Raw genomic sequence first — 27,716 nt, forward strand, 5'->3', positions numbered from 1 at the left:
TGATCACTAGCTGTTTTGCCAAGCGAGGTTTAACAAATACTCTGTGTTCCATATGCCTAAGGTCTGCCTCTAGGCTTCCCTGCTCCGCACAGGGGCATGTATGGGTTAGAGAACTTACTAATCAGGGTTGACCTTTTATTTTTGGTGACTAAATCCTTCGCTATAAGATATAAGCAAAATGTTTGTTTCTTTATTTGATGCATAAAAAGGTAAATTTGACAGAGAGGGGGGGAAAAAAGAGACACAAACTCTATGCAAATAAATTTTTTATCTGCAAAAACTGTAAGTACAAAACAGAGTGACAAAGATTTTCACATTTTGTGCATTTCTTTGGTCACCTTTCAGCATTTGGATTAATTACTCTTCACTTATGATTTTTGTGTGAACCTCGCGGCTCTTCACCCGCAGCTTGTTGACCTGGGACTCAGCGATGTCAGCCCGTTCCTCGGCCTCCTCCAGCTCGTGCTGGAGCTTGCGGAACTTGGAGAGGTTGACGTTGGATTGTTCCTCCTGAGGATGAATGGAAATGCATTCAGGAGTAAACAGAGTTCAGAATTCCTAGTTTCTTAAGTCAATGGGTCTTGAATTTTCTGTTTACTTAAAAATGATTCACTCTAGTAAACCTTTATTTATTTATTTATTTATTTATTTATTTATTTATTTATTTATTTATTTATTGGTATGTGCCCCTAGCAGAAACCGAACCCAGGACTCTCTGGTCCACAGGCCGATGCTCCAACCACTGAGTCAAACAGGCCAGGGCTAGTAAACCTTTTAAAAAACCTAGAGAAATGCTCTTGAAATTTTTTTTGTATTAACTCTGCTCATGCATCTTGAACTCATAGACAATAAGGAAGAACAGGTGACATTTGTCTCCAAGATGTTCTAAAAGTTTTTCTTTTAGAACTTCTAAACATCTTAGAGCTACTCCTAATATGCCAGCTTTCTAGTCTCTTTTCTTTTTCTCCAGAATCCTGAGAATAGAACCAGACCTTTAAAAAAATGCAGATATGCAATCTATATTATACCAAACTAATCATCTTGATTATAAATTATTGCCACTTGAGTATAAATTATTACCATTTAAGACAGTTTAGCAATTAAATAAGAGGTTGGTTATTTCCTAAAAGAGTCTGAGTGGTCTCTGATTAAGTTAGAATATATACCAGTGAATTTGAGAAGACCAGTTCTGGTTTAGTCTCTAGTGAACATTCTTTTTCAAAAGCTCATATAGAACCATCCAAAGTATGGCATTCAAACTTAGACCATTAAAACTTCAGTAACTAAATAATAGAGTTTGAAAAAAACCCTCAGATTTCCCTCTTACAGATAAAGTAGAAGCTAGAGAAAGGTTAACGGAGACAGTTCTCTCTCTCTCTCTCTCTCTCTCTCTCTCTCTCTCTCTGATCTGAGAGGTTTAGAGGTCAGGGGAAAAATAAACACTATATATGAACAGAAGAACTAATTTATGATATGTAGGTCTGTTTAGCCCTATTTTTATACGTAAGAAATTGATGTTACTTGATCATTATTTTCAATGAATCACAGGCTGGGGAAATGAAATAAGGTGGAATGCTAAGAATCCATGGTTTGAACATAACTGAGACCTTCTGAGCTCCAGACTTAATATTTAACTGCTTACTCAATACCTTCATTTGTATGTGTAATGGTATTTCAAACAATGTTTCCAATTCAGAACTGTTTTCTTCTTGCCCTGTAGTCTGTTCTTCTCTTAGGTTTTCATTTTAGTAAGTAATATGCGTACACCTGATCACTCAAACCGCAACTTGACAAATTATCTTTTATTTCCTTTCTCTCACCTCCCAAGTGCAATCTATTAACATATCTTGTAGTTTCTACCTCCGAAATACCTCCACTTCTTTCTTTATGTTCCACTACTATCCTAATCTAAACCATGGGACCACCTGGAGAGCCTCCTAAATGTTTTGTTGTACCTACCTATTTCACCCAATAATCATTTTCCACATAGTAGCCAGAATACTAACCAGGGCATAACTGACCCAACATAAAACCATCCTGTGGCTTCCCAGTGTCCCATTGTACTTAGAAAAAAGCCAGACCAGCCCAGCTGGTGTGGCTCAGTGGACTGAGCATCATCCCATGGACTGAGAGGTCCCAGTTCAATTCTCAGTCAGGGTACATACCTGGGTTGTGGGCTTGATCCCCAGCAGGGGAAGTGCAGGAGGCAGGTGATTGATGTTTCTCTCTCACATCAATATTTTTATCTCTCTTTCCCTCCCTCTCTAAAAAATCAATAAAAACTAAAAAAAAAAAAGCCAAACTTCTATCATGACCTACAAGACCCTTTGATCTCCTCCTACCAAGCTCTTCAGCTTCATCTCTACTGCAATCTTCCTTGTTTTTCTGCTTCTTGAACCAGACTTTTTCCCACCCAGAAGCTTTGCATTTGCTCTTCCCCATCCCTCGAACATTTCTCCTGGCTCATCAGTTAGTTGGTTTCTTCTCATTCTGTAGACCGTCATTGAACCATTTCCTTTTAATAGTTCCTCATTTTACCCTTTTTTCTTTCATCCCTTTGATCAAATTAGCTTGGACATATCAGAGACCTGGAGACTGCCCAATCACCCTAAGAGATTCCAAACTCACCGCTTCCTCAGCTTGTCTCTTGTAAGCTTTCACCTTTGCTTGCAGTTTGTCCACTAGGTCCTGGAGCCTTAGCACATTCTTGCGGTCTTCCTCAGTCTGAAATTGTTTTAAAGAGTGAACTTCTTGAAATACAAATATCATCATATTTTGTTGTACATTTGGTTTTTAATCCTTTGCACACTGAGGTGAAAACCTAGACAGGCCATGTTCCTTACTTGGTAAGTGAGTTCCTTTACTCTTCTTTCATGTTTGCGTAGACTCTTGACAGTGTCAACATTGCGTTTCTGTTCACTTTCAACTTCTGCTTCAAGTTCACGTACCTGCAAGAAGATGGGTATTTTAAAGGCATTTATTATGATGCATTCAGTTAATGGATTTCTACCCTTCAGATGGTCTGTAGTACTTCTCTTACTCTGCTTTATATGTAGTTTTTTATGCCCTAGCCTAATCTCCCCCCTTATAAGCTTTTGGCAGCAAGGAATATCTCTCATTCATTTCTGTATGCCACACATCATCTTATACTAAGTATTGAAAAATCATGTGTTGGATTGGAATGAGATGGGAAATGTACTGATCAAAATACCCACCCTGGCCTCCAGTTTCTGGATCTGCTTCTTCCCACCCTTCAGGGCCAGCTGCTCAGCCTCATCCAGACGGTGCTGCAGGTCCTTCACCGTCTGCTCCAGGTTCTTCTTCATCCGCTCCAGGTGGGCGCTGGTGTCCTGCTCCTTCTTCAGCTCCTCGGCCATCATGGCCGCCTAGTTAGTCAATAAATCCAGAAAATAAGGAAACCTGGTAATGGCAGGTAGCACACGTGTATCAGTAAAACACATGCTCATCTTGCTCACATCAGTGATGGCCTTCTTGGCCTTCTCTTCTGCATTGCGAGCTTCCTGAACAATGTCTTCCATCTCTCCCTGGATTTGGGAAATGTCTGTCTCCAGCTTCTTCTTGGTGTTGATCAGGCTGGTGTTCTGGTTGAAATATCACATTTAGAAACATTAAGTACATGAGAACAAAATTAGGATACCTGCTGTTTTAATGAAATTACAAACTAGTGAATTAAATTAACTAATTAGTATCTCTCCTTGTTACATCAAGTATCTGAGTTGACAATGTATTTTTAAAAGACAGCCAATTCTGGATGTCAAAGTTAAGATGAGCAAAAATATTGTTAATCCAAAATTATTAAATGTTTTAAACTTTATTTTCCATGAAATATTATGAATAAATTTTCAGATAGTACAAAGATATGAACAAGATTTTGATTATCATTCTTCTGTATTTTTTACTCTTATTATATTTACTCACCTGGGTGTGCAGGAGCTGGACGCGCTCACTGGCATCCAGCAGCTCCTGTTCTGCAATTTTCCTGCTCCTCTCCGTCTGCTCCAGAGTGGCCCTCAGCTCCTCAATCTCGGCCTGCAGCAGGTTGGCTCTGCGCTCAACCATGGCCAGCTGCTCCTTCAGGTCCTCCTGGCCCCTGAGAGCGTCATCCAGGTGGATCTGGGTATCCTGTGGAATAAATGATCATTGAAACATCTTGTTCTCAGAGCTTCAGCCACCCTGACTGCTCTGGACCATCTCTTGAACCCATTTACCTTGAGAATGCCTTGGGTGTTCCTGTAGTTCCTCAGAGCCTCAGCAGCCATGCGGTTGGCATGATTCAGCTGGATTTCCATTTCATTAAGGTCTCCCTCCATCTTCTTCTTGATCCTGATGGCATCATTCCTGCTCCTGATCTCAGCATCCAGTGTGCTCTGCATGGACTCCACGACTCTAATGTGGTTTCTTTTCAGCTGGTCAATTTCCTCATCTTTTTCAGCAATTTTCCTGTCAATTTCAGACTTGACTTGGTTCAGCTCTAGCTGGATGCGCAGGATCTTTCCCTCTTCATGTTCAAGAGATGCCTTAATGACAGCAAGGGTGACATTAGCAGAGAATGGAAGTGTGTAGTATTCTAGAAATAGGAATTAGTTCCTACTTTTATGCTACCATAATATCTTTATTTCATTGTTATAGAAATGACTACCGTGTGTTATTGTTGGTTTTATATACTTCTATCTTCCCTGCTAGATAGTGCCCTTGAGGGCAAGGCCCTTAACTTCATCTCTGTTTTCTCAGTGTCTAGCATAGATCCTTACATACAATTATGTTAGTTGTATATATGGTCAGTTCTCCATCCCTATATTCGTATGCAGAGTAAAAATTCTTCTTTTCTCTTGATTCACCAATTCTTGCATGCAATCAACCCTAATTTCTCTCATAATTGTTTTAGAGTATACAATAATATGTCTACCTCTGCCTCCTCTAAAGCAGCTTGAAGTTCAGACTTTTCTTGTTCAACTTGCTTCTTTACTTTTTCCAGTTCATGGATACGTTTTCCTCCTTCTGCAATCTGCTCAGTGAGATCAGAAATCTCCTCTGTTGGTGACCAAAAATATAAAAATTTGTTAAGTAAGTAAAAACACTCTTTTAACGCTTTTGTTAAAGAAAAGGTAAAATGTACTCACGTTGCAAATTCTTATTTTCCCGCTTCAAGGTTTCGAGTTGGTCTAAGGATTCCTCATAAGCGTTCTTAATCTTGAACAGCTCTGTGCTGAGGGAGCGGGACTCCTTCTGGGAAGCTTCAAGTTCAGCATGAGTTTCTTCATACTTCTGTTTCCATTCTGCCAAGACCTAAGGGGCAATGAATGGTCAAGAAATTTAGTGGAGAAAGTTTGATGTCATGAAACCATTTATTCTAGCAACTCTCAGAGTCGAGATGATCTGGGACTGAAAAATTATTATGAATAAGAACAGTAGAAACCACAAGACACCCCCCCACCCCATACACACACACACACTCATCTATCCATGAAACAAGAGCAATGGAATATAGCTCTCTGATGGTTTGAGTCAGTCACACTGGCGGTAGCAGGCTATCTTTAATCATGTTGGATGCTGGGGCAGAAATTTTTGCAGAAATTACCTTGTCAAAGTTCCTCTGCTTTTTGTCCAGGGCTGCGCAGGCAGCATTAGATCTCTCCACGTCCAGCATGAGGTCCTCCACTTCATTCTGGAGCCGCTGCTTGGTCTTCTCAAGGGAGGCACACTTGGCGTTCACGGCTTCTACATGTTCCTCAGCGTCCTGCAGACGCTGGGCCAGCTTCTTCCTGAAAAGTGAAATAGGGACAAAAAAGTGAATGGTTATCAGCAGAACTGGGTGTTCAAAGTGGGTACAAGAGGGTGATTTCCACAGTTAGTCCCCTTAGTACCATGCTCTTCAAACCTGGTTTGGAGGTCCAGTTTTGTATTAACTCATTCCTGTCTCTTACCAACCAAATACTGAAAACAACCCTAATTTTAATATTGCTGTACCTCATAGCCTAGCTTTAAGGCAATCCATGATCAGCCCAAGCCAATATTTTACCCTTCAAGGTAGCTGATTTATTCCTCCTTTATATAACATTAATATCTACCTTGAATTACTGTTATTTATATCTTTTCTCCACTAAATTTTGATCTCTAGAAAGTAGAGTCTGTATTTTGCTGATCTTTGTATTCTTGCAGGCTTTCATTCATATTAAGTACTCAGATGTATTAATTGAATTCAAGCAAAATATACTTGATTTTGTCTAATTATATCCCTTATTTTCCTAATTTTTCATAAATCCTTTAATAAAATACTTTTTCAAATCAGTATACATTTTGCTTTGAGAGCTCTACTCAGAATCTCTTCCAAAGTATCCACCAAAGCATTATAATTCCAGTGACATGGATGTACATTGGCCATAGACTAAATGAATAGATCTCTCCTTAAATTTTCTGTTGAATAAGTAGGTCCCTTTTTGCCCAGATTCTCTCCCTTACAGTTCAGTCCTGAACTTTGGATTGCATTGTGCATTTGATCCTTTATAAAACAATTTTATTTCTTACAGAATTTTGTGTATTTTTTATTTTATTGTCTTTAACAATATATTATATGTACTCTTCCCCTTTTCAATATAGCCATTTTTCCCATCTCAAAAGGAGGAACTATGCTTTAAAGTCCAATTATTTTTCTCTTACATACCTATTACCTTGGACAAATACATTTGTTAGTTGCTGAGAGAGAGGAGAGGCACAAGAGAGTACAGTGCAGTCTTATTCTATCTACCCTGTATAGAGTCAAAAGTTCCTCTTTAAAAAACTATTCAGCTTCTTCTTGCCTTATGTCCTTACTCTTTCTACACTCTAGCCTAATTTCTTTATTTAGACAACCTAGAGTATTTGTTTTTCTTGTTTAGTTTTATGTTCATGCATGTTTTCCCCTCATTTTTTATTTGTTTTGGGAGTAGTGGACATTTGCGCATTTGATAGAGTTAGCAGATGTCCTCTGTTAACAGAGATACTTCATTTTGGCTAAGTCTGGAACGTACTTGGCCTCCTCCAGCTCCTCTGTGCGCTGGATGGCGTCCGTCTCGTACTTGGTCCTCCACTGGGCAACCTCACTGTTGGCCTTGGACATTGCCCTCTGCAGCTCGGCCTTGGCTTCCTGCTCCTCCTCATACTGTTCCCGCAGCAGGTCACAGTCATGGCGGGAGGACTGCAGGGCGTGGGCCAGAGCACTCTTGGCCTGAGAACATAGAGATTGGCGATTTAATTTTATATATTTAAAGTGATATTTAATATCTAAGTTCCAATAGGCCACCAGAAGGAATCTGTAGAAATAAGAAAAAACAAGGATGAAGACAAGAACAAGAAGTATGGCTTACCTTTATTTCCTCTTCAAGTTGCCTTTTTAGTTCCTCAATCTGTTGTGTGAATGCTTGTTTGCCCCTTGAGAGCTGAGAAACTAAAGAGTCCTTTTCATCCAGCTGCCGTGAAAATTCTCCTGTGGAGACCAAGATCCAGATAATTCAACTTTACTTTGGAAATTAAAGCTCTAAATGAACACCTGGAGTAGGGAAACAGAGTTGAGCCAAAACGTGATAGAGAGCATGGATTACAGCAAGCCCCCACGTCCCCTTTAACCCTGACAAGGAAATCTATGTAAAAACGAGAAGTAAGAAAACATTGAGGCAGATTATGTGCTTATGAACAACACAAAGATTTTGGGAAGTATTTAAGATTATCTGAATCACCATAGAAATTGTTAAGAAACATGCGAAAAGAAATACAAATCAAACCAACAAAACATTCCTGTCCCTTTTGTCTAGGGCAGCAGTGTTATACCAGTTTACCTTCCATTGAAAGCTGATAGAAACAGAGAATTACTCTGTAGACAATAGGAGACTTTGAGCAATTCCCTCTTTGAGTATAAGTGATGTTCCAAAGAAACATTTTTGTACTAAGAAATGGTCAAGTATCCTTCCACTCCCAGAGGGAATTGCTTTATGCGATAACTAATCAGTTCCTAAACAAAATGTCATTTAAGTTTATGTCCAATTCTTTAAGCACCATAATTCAGAAAACACATTATATTAAATACAGAGAAAAACTTTTCAACACCATTTTTGAACTGTTTACCTGGAAGCCTTATTTCTAATAGTAAATAAGAATCACAACTTGCATTTTTTATACCACAAAATTACTAGCAATAAACATGTATTGAGGGAGAAAAACTACCAAGAACATTTAGAGTCTTTTAGAATGCAATTTTTCTTTTTCATAAAGTCCACTTTCCATCTGTATAAAAATAATAAAAACCTCACTTTGAGCTTTGTTCTTGAGAGAATAATATTTGAAAGAATATGAAAGAGTAAAGGTCCAACACTTTGATCCGCCTATTGCTTTCATAGTCCAGATGACCTAAGAAACAATTTCCATCATGTTACTTCTCCCTAGGGGATGTAGAACTGTGGTAGAAAGATGAAAAAGTTGATAGGGGGAGAAATGAATGCAGAGACTCCCCAGTTTGGATAATCAAAATGCTCTCAGCCTCACTTGAATGCTCCTAGGCTGGGTTGTGGTCCTGAATTTTCCTTTACTTCACTGTGGTAGCTACCAGCAATTGGAAAAACTTCAGGAAAAAGACTACAGTAAGCATTCTTGGACAAGTCATTTCATCACTACCATAATTTGTCATCTTTAAAATGGGGATAACATTATATAGACTGTGGAAGCATTTTGAAAAGTGAAAATAAATGTTGTTAGGATACACATTTTATTTAATAATATTTTTATTCATGTCAAATCTGCTTTAAAATGTTAAAAAAACAAAAACCCTAGATCTCTTTATTTAAAAAAGCAAACAAAAATAAAATAAAACAAAAATAAGGAAGCTGTTCATGCCAATGGTCAATAATGTGTTCATGAATAAATACCTCCCAGGAAAATAATAAATGATCTCAAGTAAGTCAGTGCAGAGTTTCTTTCTTTCTTTAACAATTTGAGCATCCAAGGTAAATTTGTCGTTCAAGGTCAACACCGGTAAGTGGCCCACCTGATTCTGTCTGCAGGCGAGCTCTCTGAGCCGTCAGGTCATTGATCAGCCGCTGCTGCTCTTCTTCCTTCGTCTTGAGTTCACTCAGTTGATCTTCTAGAGTGCGGCACATCTTTTCCAGGTTCCCCTGTATTCAGAAAGTGGTAGAAGACACCTCAAGCAAGTATTTGGACCATAGAAATTGTTATTAATCCTAAATATTCCATAGGAGCTTCAGTACTAATTTATTTTGAGAATCAACTATTTTTACAAACAAAAATAACTGAGGCCTTAGACTGTGATGGAAAGAGTAATGAGATAATAGTCTATTTGTGAATTTGTCTTTACTCAATTGACTTATCTGTAATATGAGAATAATTATATTTGATTCAGCACATGAGATATTTTTTAGAAGCAAATTATGTATTTGTGCTTAAAAGAAAAGCAAAAAGCCTAATCAAGGTGAGGTGTTTTAAAAATCTCAAAATGTGCAGTTGAATTGTATTCTTTACTTGAAAGAATTTAAGTTTCACTACACATATGCTTTGGATATGGCTCTTCTCCCATGAAGAGTGAGCACTTTTCCACATCACACCCAACTTGTCCCTCCCTCAGACCAGTCTCCTGCCTTGTCCTGCCATAGTCTCCTCTTGCCAATTACTAATGATTCTCAAAAGGCTCACTCACACCTGTCTTTCAGAAATCTCTTTAAGATGTTATTTCTATTTCACTTGTTCATTTTGTTCACTAGATTCCACATATGAGTGAAATCATATGGTACTTATCTGTCTCTGATTGGCTTATTTCTCTTAGTCTATGCTCTTCAGGTCCATCCATGCTTAAACCATGACTGTACCTTGGCTTTGGAGACATTCTCCATGTTACTAGAGAGGTCATCGATCTCCATCTTCATCTCACTCTTCTCCTTCTCCAGTTTCTGCTTGACCCTCTGCAGGTTGTCTATCTGCTCCCCAAGTTCAGCCACACTGTCCGCGTGCTTCTTCCTTAGAGTGGCCGCCGTGGCTTCATGCTGCAGGGTGGCCTCCTCTAGGTCCCTGCGCATTTTCTGGAACTCAGCCTCCCTCTTCTTGTTCATCTCTATCTGGGCTGAAGTTGCCCCACCAGCTTCTTCCAGCCGCTCGCTGATCTCCTCCAGTTCCCGGGAGAGGTCAGAGCGCTGCTTCTCTGCTTTGGCCCGAGAGGCCCGCTCTGCCTCGATTTCCTCTTCCAGCTCCTCAATGCGGGCCTGGGGGTGATGCAAAACACAAACTTAGCTGGTGTTGGTAATTTTGTCATGTTGAATTGCACAGATGGAGACTGTGACTTACCTGTAGCTCCTTGATCTTCTTCTGCAGCTGCATCCCAAGGGCCTGTTCATCCTCAATCTTGCTTTGCAGATTGCTCATTTCAAACTCTTTCCTGTCAGAAGAGCACTCTATGTAAGTCATAGGAATACTAATTGTAATTTCTCCCCATGAATCTTTTGTCCTTGCAGCTTACTTTTTAAACTTTTCATCAAGTTGCTGTTTGTCATTTTCGACATCCATTATGGACTCTTGGGCCAATTTTAGGTCTCCCTCCAGTTTCCTCTTTGCTCTTTCTAGATCCATCCGGATTTTCTTTTCTTGTTCCAACGATCCTTCAAGCTAAAAGTTTATAATCCATGAATACAGTTCCTGGCATGTTACCGCCTTTTGTCCCAGCTTGAACTTGTAAACATTTAACTCATATGTAATCAGCAAATTATTTTGATTTTTATTTGAAATAGACAAATTTGTCCCATCTATTTCACTTTGTTATTTGTCTAGTCCAAGGATTCATCATTTACAAGGTGAACTGCACTTTATTACCATATTTTTACTGTAAACTACTAGGGAGACCTCTTGTTTTCTCTCTCTCCCCACTAGAATTCATTGTGATTGATGCTATACCATATAGGATGAACACCACAGCAATTTTTCCAAACCATGACTTTTTTTTATCCTCACCAGAGGACATTTTGTTGCATTTATCTTCAGATAGAGTGGGAGGGAGAGAAGGGGGAAGAGAGAGAGAGAAAGATCAATGTAAGAGAGCACATTGGCTGCCATCCGCACGACCCCAACCAGGGCCAGGGATAAACTGCAACCGAGGTACACGCCCTTAGCGGGAATGAACTCGGAATTCTCTGGTCCAAGGGCCGACGTTCTAACTGCTGAGTCAAACCAGCCAGGGCTCCAAACCATGACCTTTGTCTAATTCTCTCTTACTCAGACATTTATAGTGGGTTTTCTGTTTACTATCAGAACATGTTTAAAGCCAAATTTATCTTCCACATTCCTTATTCGGAATTCCCTTTGTCCCTGAGAGAAAACCTTATGGATCATTATTGCTTCTTTGCTCTTTTTACACTTTCCATTTAGAGAACCCTCTGTCTTCTCTGTCTTCCCGTAGCCTCTCTTCTTTCAAGCCCAGATGAAGACCCCTTTTGTTTATATATTTTTTTCTTCCTTCTTTCTGCCTAATTATTTTTACCCATAGTATCTGTTACAACTAACTTTCTTTATTGATTTTTTTACTTATATGTCCATCTTAATTCTTGTAGCAGGGATAACATCTATACCATTTATTCATTGGAAGCTCTTGAAAGTATTCATTACAGTGTAAGAATGCAAACTCATGTTTACTTAGTTTGTTACAAAATAAAAAAATATATATTTTACATAATGTTAAGCTTACATCATCTACTTGTTGTTCAAGCTTGATTTTAGCTTTGGTCAGGGTGTTGACTTTGTCCTCTTCTGCCTGCAGGTCATCCAGGGTCTGCTGGTGGGCCTCCTGGAGGGCCTTCTTCTCCTTGGTCAGCTTAGCTATGGTTTCATCCAGGGCTGCCATCTCTTCTGTGAGGTTTTTCACCTGGAAGGTCAAGGAAGAGATTGTCTCTACCATAAAGCAGCTTATTGGATGGTAGAAGCTCTGCATAGTACAGCAGAATGTGATTCACACCTTATTTTCTGTGGCATGTTTCTCCTTTTCAACCTTGGCCAGTGTCAGCTCAAGGTCATCGATGTCTTTCTTGAGCTCTGAACATTCATCCTCCAGTTTCCTCTTCTTGGCCGTCAGCTCCGCGTTGATCTCTTCCTCATCCTCAGCCCTCTCAGTCACCTCCTTGATTTTGGCCTCCAGCTGGATTTTGGCTTTGATCAGCTGGTCACACCTTTCCTCTGCGTCAGCCAAGCTATCTGCTTCCTGAGAAGGAAAAATAGACACTTTTATATTTTAGTTTCTGGATATTTTTTGATTATGTTAGTATTTTGAAACCAAACAAATTGTGTTTTAAAGCTTTAGGTTAATTTTTATTAGCTTTCCACCATTTGGGAAATATTTATTGGATACTTATAATGCCGAAGATAAAATAAAGGAATTTAAGTCTTTATTCCTGGTGAAATTATGACACAATTATATTTCTAATGATGAGGTTCAGGACACACTGCCTCAAAATATGGCACTTTGGCATACTGAAAATCTTAAACTGAAGGAGTTTGAGAAAATGGTAGAAGTAGGAAACTTCTTTCCTGAAATAGGTCATAAATATCCCATGTGAGGAGGAAAGGAGACATTTTTATCACCAGAGATGGTGAATTGGGGGCTGAGAAGGCTGTATAAACAAACCTTATTAAACTAACCCTTATCTTTCTAGTTACTTCTTCACTACTAACTACCCTTAGCACAATCCCTTATGTCTTGTTGATTCTTTACACATTTATTCTTTCTTTGTCTGAAAGGCATCAAAGCTTACTTCCTTTACTTCTTCAGGTCTTCTTGTCAAGGCACCCTTATATATGCAAACATTGAATAAGATGTGCTTCTTTCCTGTTAAATGTCTTTGTCAGTTTAATTTTCAGACCCTAAGACCGTTGAGGAAAGCTTTTTCCAAACCCTACATGATAATCAATATTTAATGTGTTTATAATGTGTATGTATATTTAATATATATAATTTAAGATCAGTTGGTGCTATTTAATATTTATTTTCAGAAAAGTTTAGTATATGAAAAACAAACACAATTGTTGGGCATCTACCAGGTTGCTAGGAGGGAGGGATAATATCAGAAAAGTGACTTAAAGGGAAGACATGTCCTACAGTGACAGCATAGCTGAAAACTAAAGGGAGCCCCTGGAAGAACTAAAGGGAACTGAGCATGTTAAATGTTGGTGTTTAAAGAAGTAGCAAGCATGTTTCTCATGAGAAGAGACAGGAGTTGGATTATAGTTTTTATGAAAGCAGGGAACATGTCTCTTGCTTAGGGTCATATACTGTGTTTGGAACATCACCAAATATTTAGTAAATGAATAGTTGATAGAATAATGTTGAAAAGAGGTCATTCTATAATCAGAGGAGAGGAGTATGCTTGGATACAGCATAGATGCCCCTATAATTATTTCTTGCTTTTTGAAGGTATGAGGAACCTCTCCTCAATTTGGAAGACCCTGGTATATGTAAATTCCAAGAAAAGTCACGGTGCCAACCTAATAATTTACAATCCATCTTTCTTTAATTTTTTATTTGTATGTCCAAAACATATAGGTCCAATGTAGATTCCCTTCTGAATGCAGAAAACTAGAGGATAACCTTTAATGTTTTTGTTGTTTATTTCAGTGGTAGTGACTGAAATTATCATGTCACTTGAGCACAAAAGTGGGTTAGACTGTGATGTTTGACCACATATTTCCTCCCAAGCCTCTGAATATTTATTGGGACATCAGAGCAAGAACATCAACCCTATTTGTCATGCTTTGCATAAAAATTGATACTATTTATATAAAGTATTGTCATTATCCTTCCAATGATCCTATTCTTTCAGGTACTATGGAGTTTCTAAAAGATAGAGTTCAGAGGGAAGTCGCCAGGGGACCATAGACATAAAAATTCAGAATATTGGTTTGAAATTGATACATTTCATCACAAAGTCTCTTCCCTCTTCACTGTCAATATTGTTCTTTTTTCACTGCTCTTTTTTGCATTTTCAGTAGGGAGAATCTTAGGGAGCAAAGATTAACCTATTTCCTGCCCATATTCTGCTGGGAGAAACAATAGGGGGAAAGAAAAAACACTTTAGCTTGTCCCTTCTTGACAGCAAGTAATCCTACCAAATATTTTTTGTAGTAATATTGTATATGAAATTTTATAGAATATTCTAAGCAGTTGTGAATTAGGAAAGATTGATAATAAATCCCTTGGTAAGGTGGAATCTAGACTTTCCCCTAGCAATTGCTTAAATAAAATTTTAGCCTCAGATTACAAAAAATGGGTTCTGACACTCACAGATTGAACCTGGAGTTGTAGGTCATTTTTCTCTTGCATCAAAACAACCATTTTTTCTTCCAGTTCTTTTCTCTTGGCCTCAGCCTTTGCAAGGTTTTCTTTGGTCTTCTCAAACTCTTCCTTCATGTTGGCCATCTCCTTCTCTGTCTCTGCACTCTTGAGGAGGGGCTTGATCTTGAAATACAGCTTCATCCAGGGCCAGTGCTTCACATTCATGAAAGCACGGACATTGTACTGGATGCAGAAGATGGACTCTCTGTCATAGGAACAGAAAATTTCAAAGTCAGGTTATAACAGGAATCAGAATTAAAAGGCCTAGGCTGATGGGGTTTAGTAAAGTATCCCTATTAATACCTTCTCTCCACTATCTTCTGGTACTCCACTCTTGCCAAGAACCCTCTGCACCTGGCCTGGGTTCGGGTAATCAACTGGGCCAGCTTCTCATCTCGCATCTCCTCTAGGAGCCCCAGAAGACCAGCTTTGAAAAAGACCTGTGCATGGACAGAGTTGTAGATCAGAAACTTTACATCAACTTCAAAGGGACAGGAATAACATCAGGTAGACTTTAGTGACTATTACCTTGGTGTGACCAAATTTATATTGGGTATGGTCAATGTCAATGGACCCAAGGAGCTTCTCAGAAGCCTTCTTGCTATCAATGAATTGTCCTTCAGGGATAGCACTTGCATTTAATACCTTGTATCTGTTTAAAAAAATAAATGATATAGCCGCTGTCGTGAACAAGAAGTCTTCCTGCCTTTCTATAGAAACAACACAGTTGTTAGGTAGTCTAACAAACATAGACAGGAAATCGTATCTACCTCTTTATTCTTTATGTATTCAAAGGGTGTCAAACTTCTGGTATGTCAATACAGAGTCAGTTAAATTTTTTTTTTCAATTTTAATAGAAGGTATAACCATTCCTTCATTGAAAAATTAAAGTAAATAAAAAGAATCTCTTAAAATAATTCATGGTGAAAAATCTGACCTCTGTTTGAAGTCTGCATAAACAATTCTGCTTGGGAACCCCTTCCTACAGATGCGGATGCCTTCCAGCACACCATTACACCTCAGCTGGTGCAGGACAAGTTCATGCTCCATGGCCCCTAAAAGGAAAGATACATAGACCTCATTTCATGTTCTAGCACAAATACACTGGAGCTTGTCTGGATATCAGAACTTCCTTACCGGGAGTTTTGGTTTCATTGGGGATGATGCACCGTACAAAGTGAGGGTGAGTGCTCCTTAGGTTGGTCATCAGCTTATTCAAATTCTCCTGTGAAACCGTATGAATATTTGGTTTGAAAAGTATACTATTTTCATACATTGATATATACAGACATAATCACTGTGATCCATGACATTCATTTAATTTTATTTATTTTTCAATTACAGTTTACATTTAATATTATTTTGTATTAGTTTTAGCTGTGCAACATAATGGTTAGACGAGTACATACTTTATAAAGTGTTCCCCCCAATATTTCCAGTACCCATCCAGATTAAAATTTGCAAAGAGTTAGCTCTGGAATTTCTACATTCCTAAAATGGTCTTTTATTCCCTATTTTTGTGCATTATATATCTATTTTTCTTCTCTGCTGTTGAATGTGATACCATATGTTCTAAATTTAGTATGACATTCTAAACATATGGAAATACTTCACCCACCCTCTTTTGCCTAAATATGTAGTCGGGTTTTACAAATAATTCAGTGTCTTTCTCCAAATCTCCATTTCTTTCTTTACCCGACTTTCAATTGTATCTGCTTTCCTATCACATGCTTATTTCTTATCATAGTTAGAAAGCTGTGCCCTCTTTCTGGTTCCATAGAAAGTGGCCTTTTAATGCCTTATTCTGGGAATTGGCAGAAAACTGACAGCCATGTTACCAAGTGTTTTCCAAGGAAATTCTATTCTTTTCAGAATAACTAGAGCTTCAATTTTTACAGATTGGATTGTCAAGAGAAAGGTAAATTTTCTTTAAAGGACTATTTTATATCACATCTGGTTGTTACTTTTTTAGCTCAGCTTTCAACCCCTACCACTATTCTAGCCTCAGCTTTTAAAATATACTCATTTCAGTTCTATGCCAATATTGACATAAGCACCTACCTCATTTGGAGGCTCCCAAAGGCTCAAGAAAATCTCATGTTTTGCTTAATCCTATCCGAATAAAAACTTTTGAGTGTCAAATGACCTCCTTTTCTGGCCCCAAATGGAGTCTTACCATCTTATACTGGTTTCTGCAATTCACTCTTATTCCCTGAGTCCTGTGTCTCCTATATCATACTGCACATCTTTCCAAACTATTGGAAACCTTACTGAGACTCAGTTCTACCATTACCTGCTGACCTATCTCCTCGAGTCACATCCAGTTCTAGAATACTTGCAACATTACTTCTCCTTCCCCACACAATAATGTAAAATTTAATTTCCTGAATCTAATTAGAGAAAATGAAGTGTTTACCCTGAAGAGAGCAGACACGGTCTGGAAGGAAGAACCTTTCTTCTTGGCACCTTTCTTTGCACCACCACTAGCCTCTAAGGGGAACAGAGAAAGCACAAGCAATCATAGTACTGACTTTCTCAGTTTATGTTTTATAATTCAGTAAGAGATCAATTCTATTGAAAAGTACCTGCTTCCGCAGCTGCTGCTGCCCCTGAGAAGAGATAAGCTAGAGTTTTCAGTGAGGACTTCTGGTATAGCCCAAGCACAGTCTCGTTCAGGGGGTCCTTGTTCTTGTCAAGCCAGCCAGCAATGTTGTAGTCCACGGTGCCCGCGTAGTGCACCAGCGAGAAGTGGGCCTCAGCCTTGCCTTTGACAACCTTTGGCTTCTGGAAGTTGTTGGACTTTCCAAGATGCTGTTCATACAGCTTGTTCTTGAAGGAGGTGTCTGTGGCCTTGGGGAACATGCACTCCTCTTCCAGGATGGAGAAGATGCCCATGGGCTAGAAGGAGCAGAATAGGCTATACCTCAGTATTTAACACTAGTATATTCCAATGACTCCACTGTCCCCAGGAGCCAAGCCAACTTCTCTGATGCTGTTGCTCTGTGACTGGGAAGACTGGACTATAAGTGCTCTGAGAGCAAGGCTCTCGGTATGTTTGGTGCAATGACAGAACAGCGCTAGACATCTGCTATGTGCTTAATCAATATTTGTTGAGCAAAAGCACATGGAATGAAATTATGTGTACATAAACGTAGCTCACTTTTAGCAATAGGTTTACAAAAATGTAGTTAAGCACATAGACATAAAGTAATATGAGTAATATTTTAAACAATCACATCTGGATTTCTCAGTAGGCACCTCCTTCCAACATGACCAGTGCTTAAAACATCATGGGAATTTTTTTCTTAAAGTTAATGTTATCAGCTGTTTACACAGTGACATTCCAGGAACCCCACTGCTCCATGTTCCCTCCTCCATGGGTCTTTGGACAGCCAGAAAGGTATGAAATGTCACAGTCACTGTTGGGTTCCCATCACATTCTTGGGGATAACTGAGCCCTGGAACCTTAACCCCCTGTGCACTTCTCTAGGTGTCGGAACAGATTCTGGGTGTTTTCCAAACACTTAGCCTTTATGCACAAGGGGATTCAACTATCTGAGGGCTCACAGCCTGGGGGAGTGGGGCTAGGGGTAGTGATGTATGAGCAGGAAAGAGTTGGAGCCAAGAGGAGATAGCCCCAACTAAAGAGGAGCTGTCCCTGGGGAGTAGCACTTCTTTCTTTACCTTCTCGATGAGCTCAATGCAGGCAGCCAGGTCCATCCCGAAGTCAATGAACTCCCACTCAATGCCTTCCTTCTTGTACTCCTCCTGCTCCAGCACGAACATGTGGTGGTTGAAAAACTGTTGCAGTTTCTCATTGGTGAAGTTGATGCACAGCTGCTCCAGGCTGTTGAACTAAATAAGTAGAAAGTACAAACTAACATTAAATTTATAATTAAAAAATTCTATTTAATAGGGGCTTTTCTTAATTGGCTAACCCCACTACCCTCTTAGGATGGTATGGCTTTGTCCTGTCTGTAGCAAGCCCCTTTCTCCCTCCTATGTCTTTTTGGTGATGTGGGCTAGGAAGTGTCACCACTCTTGTTGGAAGTATCTCCTGAACAGGAGTAAACACAGTCTGAATGATGCTTCCTTATGCAATAAAATAATTATTTGTTTTTCACAATATCTATTTTTAGTAGTTAGAGGTTTCTTTACTAAGGTTTCTTTACCTCTTAACAATTATGTGGTATAACTAGGTAAGGTTGATACATATGAGTCACTGTGGTCTGTATGTTGGTCTGTATGTTGTTATTAATAATAGGAGTAAAAATTCAACAGCTAACATTTGTTGAAAATTTTTTAGTGTATGCTAGACTGTGCTAAGTGCTTATATAAATTATTGCATTTATTTCTCACAGCCACGTTTTTGAAAAAATGTATCTTTATTGTTGAAATATTACAGATATCTCCCCTTTTTCCCCCCATTGATCCCCTTCACCCTGCTCCCACCCCCAACCCCAGCCTTCACTGCACTATTGTCTGTGTCTATGAGTTATGTATATATGCATGTAAGTTCTTCGGTTAATCTCTTCCCACCCACCCCTTTCCTCTGAGATTTTTCAGTTTGTTCCCTGCTTCCATGTCTGTGGATCTATTTTGTTCATTAGATTCCACATATAAGTGAGATCATGTGATACTTGTCTTTCTCTAACTGGCTTATTTTGCTTAGCATAATATTCTCCAGTTCCCTCTATGCTGTCTCAAAGGGTAAGAGTTCCTTCATTTTTACAGCTGTATAGTATTCCATTATAGAAACGTACCACAGCTTTTTTTATCCACTCATTTACTGATGAGCACTTGAGCTGTTTCCAGATATTAGCTACTGTAAATAGTGCTGCTGTGAACATAGGGGTGTATATATTCTTTCTGATTGTTATTTCAGGGTTCTTAGGATAAATTCCTAGAAGTGGGATCACTTGGTCAAATGGCAGTTCTATTTAAGGTAGTACTATTTGCCCATTTCATAGGCGAGGAAACACTATTAGAGGGATTATGTAACCTGAGCAAGATCTGCTAGTTAGGGACATGGCAGGGGTTCCACTGCTTTGACTTCAGAGCCAGTGTTTACATCCAGTATTAGAACTCAAGGAGATCTGCTCTGCTTTACTCTTCAGGACACCTAGATCTAAAGACAATTGTGAATGCTCTTATCTTAGAACAGTGTTACCATACACAGAAGTTGAAGAGGTTCTACCACACAAATGAACCTTGCAAACATGCTAAGTGAAAGAAGCCAGTTGTAAAGGACCACATATTGTAAAGTTCCATTTCTATGAAATGTTCTGAATAGGCAAATCCATAGAGACTGAAAGAATATTAGTGGTTATCAAGGGCTGGGGGAGCAGAAAGTGAGGAATGACTTAATGGGGATGGGTTTCTTGTTGGGGGTGATGAAAATGTTCTAAAATTGATTGTTGTGATGACTGCCCATATCTGTAAATACACTAAAAACCATTGATTTAAATATATAAATTTAATGGTATGCGAATTATATCTTAATAAACCTTCTATTAAAACTTAAAGACATTGCAAGTATGCACTGTTGTTAGTTTTCTTATTTGAAAACGTGTGAATTGCTCTTGTTTCTGTTTAGTGTCAGATTATTCCTTTCTTCCCAGGTGGGCTTGTGGATTTCTGGATATGCTCTTGTCCTTAACACTCAGAAATATTCCTCCAGTGTCTGTTAGTCAACTCATTGGAAAAGGTGTAGGAATGCAACTTGTAGATCAGACACATCTGAGACACTGCTATCAGGTAGAGGACCCTCGATTCCTAAGCTATATGGGAGTATTCTTTCTTAGGCGAATGAATTTGAGTTTCTTTATAATGCCATATACATTCTTTACACCTGGATATTTCAGGGAAGATAGGAGCTTTGAAATCTTTCTTTAAATTTGTCATTGTCTTCCCCACTGTCATCTGTGTCACTCTCATCACCCTCTTTTTCATTTACTGAGTACTATATGCTTGGGGTTTATGTTTAGGGAATTAAATACAGCAATCTTGTAACTGGCAGAATGATCTCAGAAGTGTGTTATTTGCTAGGTGATTTACCTACAGATCTTAGTTGAATTTGCCCTGTGGTTGGTCAGATATCATTCCATTATCCAAATTTACATAGGTATGCATTGACAGAGGTGGAATATGAGTCCAGATCTGTCTCATTCCACATTCATGCCCATTTATGGACTTTTGGTCTTCTTTTGCATATCTGTTTAGTTTGAGTACAGCTATTTTTCATAGTCCTTTCCCAATATTGATGGCAGAAGCATGATTTGTAAACTTCCCTGCTACAAAGTTTATGTTGACTCACATCAAAGATCTCAAAGCCAGCGATGTCCAAGACCCCAATGAAGTGCTGCCTGGGCTGCTTGGTGTCCAGCTGCTGATTGATGCGGGTGACCATCCACAGGAACATCTTCTCGTACATGGCTTTGGCCAGAGCACCCACGGAGTTGATCACCTTCATGGATATAGTAATAACTGTTGGTGTTATTAAAGGCATGTTGTGAAGGCTTAGGATGTATGTCATTCATTGGAGTCCGGTGCTTACCTGCTGTACAGTCTGGCCTTTGGTGACATACTCATTGCCGACCTTGACCCTGGGGTAGCAGAGGGCTTTGAGCAGGTCAGCAGAATTCAGACCCTGGAGATAGGCTGCCTTATCAGCAACTGTAGAGACACATTCAGGTACCCAACATGACCCACTGTGCACCCCACAATTCATAGAGTAATTAGTGGATCACCATAGAAAGTCTGCGTGGGGTTATTTTCTGTAAGCCCATCAGAAGCTCAGTTGTAAAGGAGGCATGAGTTTGGAATGGGGTTGTTGCCTAGATTCTCTTATTAAACCCAGATGGAGCTTCATTTGGTACCTTCAGTGCCGTCTGGCTCAGCTTGCTCCTCACGCTGCTTTTGCTTGAATTTCATGTTTCCATAATGCATTACTGCCCCTGTGAGCTTATAGATGGACACTCTTTCATCAGAAGTGAAGCCCAGGATGTCAATGGCACTCTGCCAGGAGAAATGAGACAACAAAAGTTAGGGCAGAAGATACCAATTTATTTAGGAGAATTTATACTATAGCCTTAGCCACACACCTACAGAGGTTGCCACTGTTGTTCCCAGGCATAATGTGTTAAAAAACAACAACTGCAAGTGTAACTTACATCTGTGGCCATCAACTCTTCTTGGTCATCGATGCTGGGGACAGTGATCTCCCCTTGACTGACAAAGGCATAGTCATATGGGTTGGTGGTGATCAGGAGCATTTCTGGGTACATAGAATTCAGGGGATACATTTTCCATTAGAAGATGTTAATAAAATGATTAACATGTAGCTTATAAATTTACATTCTTTCTTACCAATTAGATCTGGCTTCTTGTTAGACATGATCTGATAAAAAATATGATAACTTCTTTCTGCTTTTAGCTGGAAAGTAACTCTAGACTTCTCCAGAAGATCTGCAATGGAAAGTAGACAATGGATCGGAGGGGGTGGATTATAGAGTTCCTGGAGTGATTTTTGTATTTAGAGTATGAGCTAAATTTTATTGGCCCTTTGAGATTTCAGCTGAATGTTTCCATGAGGTACCACATATTATGACTCTTCAATGGCAGTTGCTTTTACCATCTCTAGAAAGAAACTAAAGCATGCTGGCCCAAGGCATATTCATTTCTCATACAGAATATCCTTATATATGAAATATAATTGATTTTTGATAACCCCTGCTCCCCAGGGTTTCTTCTCACTTTATCATAGAGGGAATCCTAAAAGTGAAATTTATCAAGGCTCAGACTAGGAAGTAATTGCACATACTCAACCCATAGGCAACTCATTTATTCCTAGTGTTAGTTTTTTTCTTAGAAAATTTTGAAATTAATTCTGAGGCTGGAATAATTCAGACAAGCCCAACAGCTCCTGGCAGTTCCTACAGGAGCTTACATGGATATCCATGACTGATGTGGATAAAGCGCACTGTGGACTCTGGGTAAGATTGGCATTAACCATGGGCACGTTTGGCAGCAAACTGGTGTTTCACAGGTTCCAACCTCAGCAGAAGCTGCAAGATGTTCCTCCAGACCAGCATTTGTCATTCTTGGATTCTATTTAGGAGGTCCTGTTACTCACATGTTTCAATATCAGCAGAAGCCAGTTTCCCCGTAGTACCAAAGTGGATCCTGATGAATTTACCCTTGCAAGTAAAAAAGATGATGTTATGTACAAAGCTTGAAGCTCACAAGAAGGATGAGATTGAAATAATAATTCAGACATGCTTTCTCTGGCATTTAAAGACTGAGACAACCCATCTGTGACCAAGAGACTTACAAAGCGAGAAGAGTTGTCATTCCTCACAGTCTTGGCATTGCCAAAGGCCTCCAGTAGGGGGTTGGCACTAATGATTTGATCTTCCAGAGTCCCCTGCAAAGACAAGAACAGTGCTCACACCTGAGGCTCTAGACTTCTTGAGAGCCCTAACAGTCTTGATTCTCACTCTGGCTATCAGACTCACCTGCATTTTGCCAGAAGTAGCTTCCTCTTTCTTCTTCTCCCCAGTAACTGCAATTGTTGCAAAGTACTGGATGACACGCTTGGTGTTCACAGTCTTCCCTGCACCAGATTCTCCGCTGTCAGTGACCAAATATATGTGAGAAAATAAGCTATGTGACGCATGAAACACTTCTACCACCAGCATTTACTACTACCTGTGCATCTATTTTATGTCTTTATCAGCTTCTCCTAGATCTTTTTCTTCAGCCTACCTATAGCTCATATTAATTAATTCTGTTGCTTATCACTGACAGGATGTAGAGAAATGCTGTCGTTCATTGTTCATATAACACATACTTCTTCAGTGCTTAAAATATGCCAGGCTCTCTTTTAAAGGTGCTGATGCCTGGGCTTGAGTAGTCCAAAGAGCAGTTGCTCAACAAGTAGGTATGAAATTAAACAATTGTTAAAAAAAAAATCTATAAAACAATGCAAGTGTTCTTCAGTTTCCTTAGACCAGAGACATGTTTCAAGTTAGGTCTTTGAAGGAATAGACATTCCTCAAGTAAGATTTAGAAATTAACCACGAGTAACATTCCCAAACTGCTTAACCTTCAGAGAATTGTACATTGCTTTCTGCACTGTACTGGGTTTGGGCCATGTCCTGGGAAGATCTTTTGTATCTCCTTCTCCCAGTTAAGTTCTATGGAACTTTCAAGACTTGACTAGCAAATGATGTAATTTTCAGCATTGCTATTTTACATTCTGATGCAATCTAAAACTCTACAACAGAGTAAAAACAATATCTAGTTTTAGGCTGATTATGCCAATGCTTTAGTATGTGGTCATTAACTAATGTCTTCTTTTGATTTTTACTTTCCCGGTGAAAAAAAATACAAATAAGACTCAGAATAGTAATACATACGTGATTAAGATAGACTGATTCTCCCTATCTGAAAGAAAAACAGTGAATAATCAGCATATATACCAGTTACACAAACAAAACTTTGTGTAGGGAAACACTTAGGCATTGAATATAAGTGTCAGATCCAATGGAGTCTTTCCATATATTATTGTAAGGTTATATATGGTATTATTCTTAAGCATCTTAAGTTGGGGGAAAGCTAAAATGTTGTCATATCTTAAATTCCTTAAGCTCCCACAGGAAGTGTGTTCTTCTGATTTATAATAAAGAGCAGTACTTTCCAAAGGCAGATGCATTCCCTACTTGTTCTGGGTAGATTTCAGAGTCATGCTGAGTGCTGATAATGTATGTAACTGAAAAATGCACCACATGCTAAGGGTTTGGACTGCAGTGTAATAGGTTAAAATAGTATTAATCAAGCCAAGGTTGAGATTTACTTTCTAAATGGGTCAACTGGCCACACACACACACACACACACACACACACACACACCCCACTCTGTCTCATGGTCATAGACCATAACTCTTTTTAGTCTTCCCAAAAGTATGACATTGGGTCAAAGATAGAGCAGGTGAAAAAGGTGCTTCAATCATAATAAAATTATTTTAGAGGGGGAAAATAACAATTTCTGTTTATATGCCTATAGCCCTTAAACACCCTTTATTCAAAGAGAGGATATCATATTTGAAATGAGCTTTGATGACTTAAAAAAGATCAAAGTACTTCTAAAAATGTCTAATTCATAATCAACATGAAACATAGGCACTAAAATGATTGAACACATTTATTATTTCTATTCAGATGATATGACTCAGTTATTATTCCTATTCTTGTTACTTAAATAAATAAAATAAATTATTTCTTTCCAAGCAGGGGGGCTAAACAGACTTAATAAGGATGGAGCAGTTGCATGCCCCAGTAAACCCTGGAGAAGGAATCAGTAGAACTGAGTTTTAATGCCCACCTTAGCAGTATGGGCCTCACTGTGTTTCAGTCATGTCTTCTGTACAACTAGTGGGTTGGAGTGGATGATTTCTAAAGGTCTTTTTAGTTTTAACCTCTTGTGATTATAGGTGGTAAAATAATTCATATGAAAATTAGATGAGCCACTCACCAGTCAGCATGAACTGATAGGCATTGTCAGAGATGGAGAAGATGTGGGGCGGGGCCTCCTGGCGCTTTTTGCCTCGGTAGGCAGTCACCACCTCTGCATTGTACACTGGCAGCCACTTGTAGGGGTTGACAGTGACACAGAACAGGCCTGAGTAGGTCTGCACCAAAAAGAAAATATATATTTTATGGGGACCTGAAGTACTATTTTTCAAAAGTATTAGCTAATTGTATGAGCAGAACTCACGTAGATCATCCAGGCTGCATAACGCTCTTTGAGGTTGTACAGCACAGCGGGCTCGTGCAGGTGCGTCATCATGGCCATGTCCTCGATCTTGTCATATTTGGGAGGGTTCATGGGGTAGACTTGGTCGTCTTTCACTGTTACAGTCTGAAATAAGAGGCCAGATCAAAAAATTAATGTCAGCTCACCTAAGCCAAAGTGAGGCCCAGTCTAACCATCTCCAGATGTTTTACTCACAGCTCCTCCTTCAGTCTTGACTGTCACCTTCCCCGATTCCCTGCTCTGCACTGTTGCTTTCACAAAGGACTCCTTAGGGTCCACCACAAACACTGATGACTTGGCATCAAAGGGCTTGTTCTGGGCCTCGATTCGCTCCTTTTCAGACTTTCGGAGGAAAGGAGCAGCCGCCCCAAAAATAGCCATTTCCTGGTCTGAACTCATGGCTGCGGGTTATTGATGGCAGCCAGTCGAAGATTCTGCCTGGCAGAAGAAGAAAAGATGGTATAAAAATTCAGAAACTGGACCATTAGATTCACACTAAAAAAATAAAGCATCACATGCTTTTCTAACCACTTTGCTGTACATCTGAAACTAATACAAGATAATATTGAATGTAAACTGTAATTAGAAAAAAAGGAAAATAAAATAAAAAGAAAACATTCTTTATTCACTGACCAGTTGAGTGCTTAGTGTTGTGTTGAATAAGACCAGCTTCCTGGCTTGGCTAGAAGTGAAATGTCAGTGTCCATGTTCTGTGCCATTGCTGACAGATACTTCATCATGCATTTGGAAAGAGACTATTGTAATCTGGCTCACCTACTCTATGATATTGTAGTTGCTTTCTGAGTTTTATTTGTTAAGTATATTAATTTTCATAAGCTGCCTATTATTGGCTTATACAGAACACAAAGCTAAGATGATGGCAGGGTGTTCTCCCTCTCTTTCACTTACTGTTCTTATGTTCCAGTTGGATTATAAGTTCCTTGCAGGCAGGGAGCACTTTTCCCTCAACAGCATCCGTCACACCTCTACAGTACTAGTTGGATACAGTGGATAGCTCAAAGCTGGCTTTGTGAATAAAAAGAGCTATAGAAATGTGTTGCTAAAATCCTAGGAACTATTTTGTATGTGGTGAAAATCTTTTCATTCTAGATTTGGGTTTTCAAAGACTACCTAATAAAGGAAAGCAAGAATGTGAGGGCTCTGTTTTTGCATCATTTTGTTAAAATAAGTGTATATTCTATTATTCATCAAATTCTCTTGTTCCTGTACCATAATTTTGACAAACTCAACTTTTTCACCTGTCTTTAGTATTTCTCAAAGACTTAATATAAAGTGTTATTACCTATTTTTTCTTTATTACTAATATAACATTTTTCTTTTTAAGATTTGTCTCTTACCACTTTAACATTCATTAATCCTGACACTAAGATATCTATTTTATAATAATAAACCTATCTTTTCCAGGAAAACTTTGGGCAAACTTTTCCACATGTTTCCATTCAAACTGCAGTGATAAGAGTGACACAATTAGAATGCTTTGTCCTGCTGAAAATGTGCATTCTTTTCCATGTCATACTTTTGAAATTTTCCATTTTAAGAGATTGTGAAACAACATGCAGATTCAAGCCACATTCCAAGGCAGGGATTCAATCCATTCAGACAACATCTCTAGGTTTTTTATATTATATAGTGCTGAGTAAAAGTGGTAGTATAGGAAATTTATATGTTCTCTATAAATTAATAACACTGAAATGTTGTATTGCATGTTATAATTCAGTTATTTAGAAGACAGACTGCAATGTTGGAAATAGAAAAAATTATGTGGAAGACTCAGAAAGCATTTTCATATGTGACAAAAGACACAGATGCATAAGAAACCAGTTTCTCACGTCCCTCTCAGAATTTTTCAAGGGGAGCATGATCAGCCATGAAATTGAAATGTTTTCATTCTATAACCCCAAGCACTCTTTAAACCACTGTGGAAGATTTCTTGCACCCTTGGAAGAATGGGAAAAAGTCAGTATCTTACCTTAGAGCTGCAACCTTGAGGTGGGTCAGAACTGCAAGAAAAAGAACAAATTTCTTCTGAATTAAATTCTAACAATTCTCAATATAGCATGCATAATTCTTAACTGGGAACCAGGAAATGACTGGGGACACTAAAACATCTAATTAAAATTGCTCCGGAGCAAGTTGGTGCCTCACGGGAAGGGCTGCCAGGGGCAGTGGGAGCCAGGAAGTGTGTCATGCGTGAGGGCAGCCAGACATCCCTTACCGTCTTTCACACAGAGCCTGTCCTCACACACACTTACCTTGACGCTTTATGAGGAAAGACAAGCCATACTCATTCCAAGGGTACTTTTATAGGATCAAATGTGGAAAACACGCAGCCTCCTCCTCTTTCTTAAAACATATTTGGCAAAACATATTTTTGGCAATGAAGGTCTCCAAGCGTAATTCCCTTCATATTAAAGATGTTTGGATATAATTAGAAATATTTCCTCTCACATTGGGTTAAGTATATGAATCAATCTCCTATAAATAATTTGAGTTGTTGGCAATCTGAAAGTG

The 27,716-nt window shown here is 38.9% G+C and overlaps 1 protein-coding gene across 1 annotated transcript; it reads right to left on the minus strand.

Annotated features, from left to right (window-relative positions):
• Nucleotides 1-254: 254 nt before the first annotated feature.
• Nucleotides 255-27,475, minus strand: LOC118634761 (myosin-1). Its single transcript, XM_036269507.1, has 40 exons — nucleotides 27,458-27,475; nucleotides 27,175-27,205; nucleotides 25,380-25,622; nucleotides 25,146-25,289; nucleotides 24,903-25,059; nucleotides 23,788-23,815; nucleotides 22,885-22,999; nucleotides 22,701-22,793; nucleotides 22,503-22,566; nucleotides 21,737-21,835; nucleotides 21,541-21,644; nucleotides 21,247-21,385; nucleotides 20,925-21,043; nucleotides 20,685-20,834; nucleotides 18,053-18,223; nucleotides 16,954-17,266; nucleotides 16,785-16,858; nucleotides 15,506-15,593; nucleotides 15,306-15,423; nucleotides 14,897-15,020; nucleotides 14,672-14,808; nucleotides 14,318-14,573; nucleotides 11,999-12,241; nucleotides 11,732-11,908; nucleotides 10,514-10,659; nucleotides 10,342-10,432; nucleotides 9,870-10,259; nucleotides 9,035-9,161; nucleotides 7,365-7,483; nucleotides 7,029-7,225; nucleotides 5,600-5,783; nucleotides 5,142-5,307; nucleotides 4,928-5,052; nucleotides 4,230-4,538; nucleotides 3,940-4,143; nucleotides 3,477-3,602; nucleotides 3,216-3,386; nucleotides 2,844-2,948; nucleotides 2,629-2,724; nucleotides 255-510 (listed from the first exon to the last, which is right to left on the minus strand). The coding sequence occupies exons 3-40, from the start codon at nucleotides 25,581-25,583 to the stop codon at nucleotides 358-360; spliced, it is 5,826 nt and encodes a 1,941-aa protein (XP_036125400.1). The 5' UTR covers nucleotides 25,584-25,622; nucleotides 27,175-27,205; nucleotides 27,458-27,475; the 3' UTR covers nucleotides 255-357.
• Nucleotides 27,476-27,716: the final 241 nt, after the last annotated feature.

Source organism: Molossus molossus, unplaced genomic scaffold (genome assembly GCF_014108415.1).
Source record: "Molossus molossus isolate mMolMol1 unplaced genomic scaffold, mMolMol1.p scaffold_m16_p_19, whole genome shotgun sequence".
In the NCBI taxonomy this organism is placed as follows: Eukaryota; Metazoa; Chordata; class Mammalia; order Chiroptera; family Molossidae; genus Molossus; species Molossus molossus.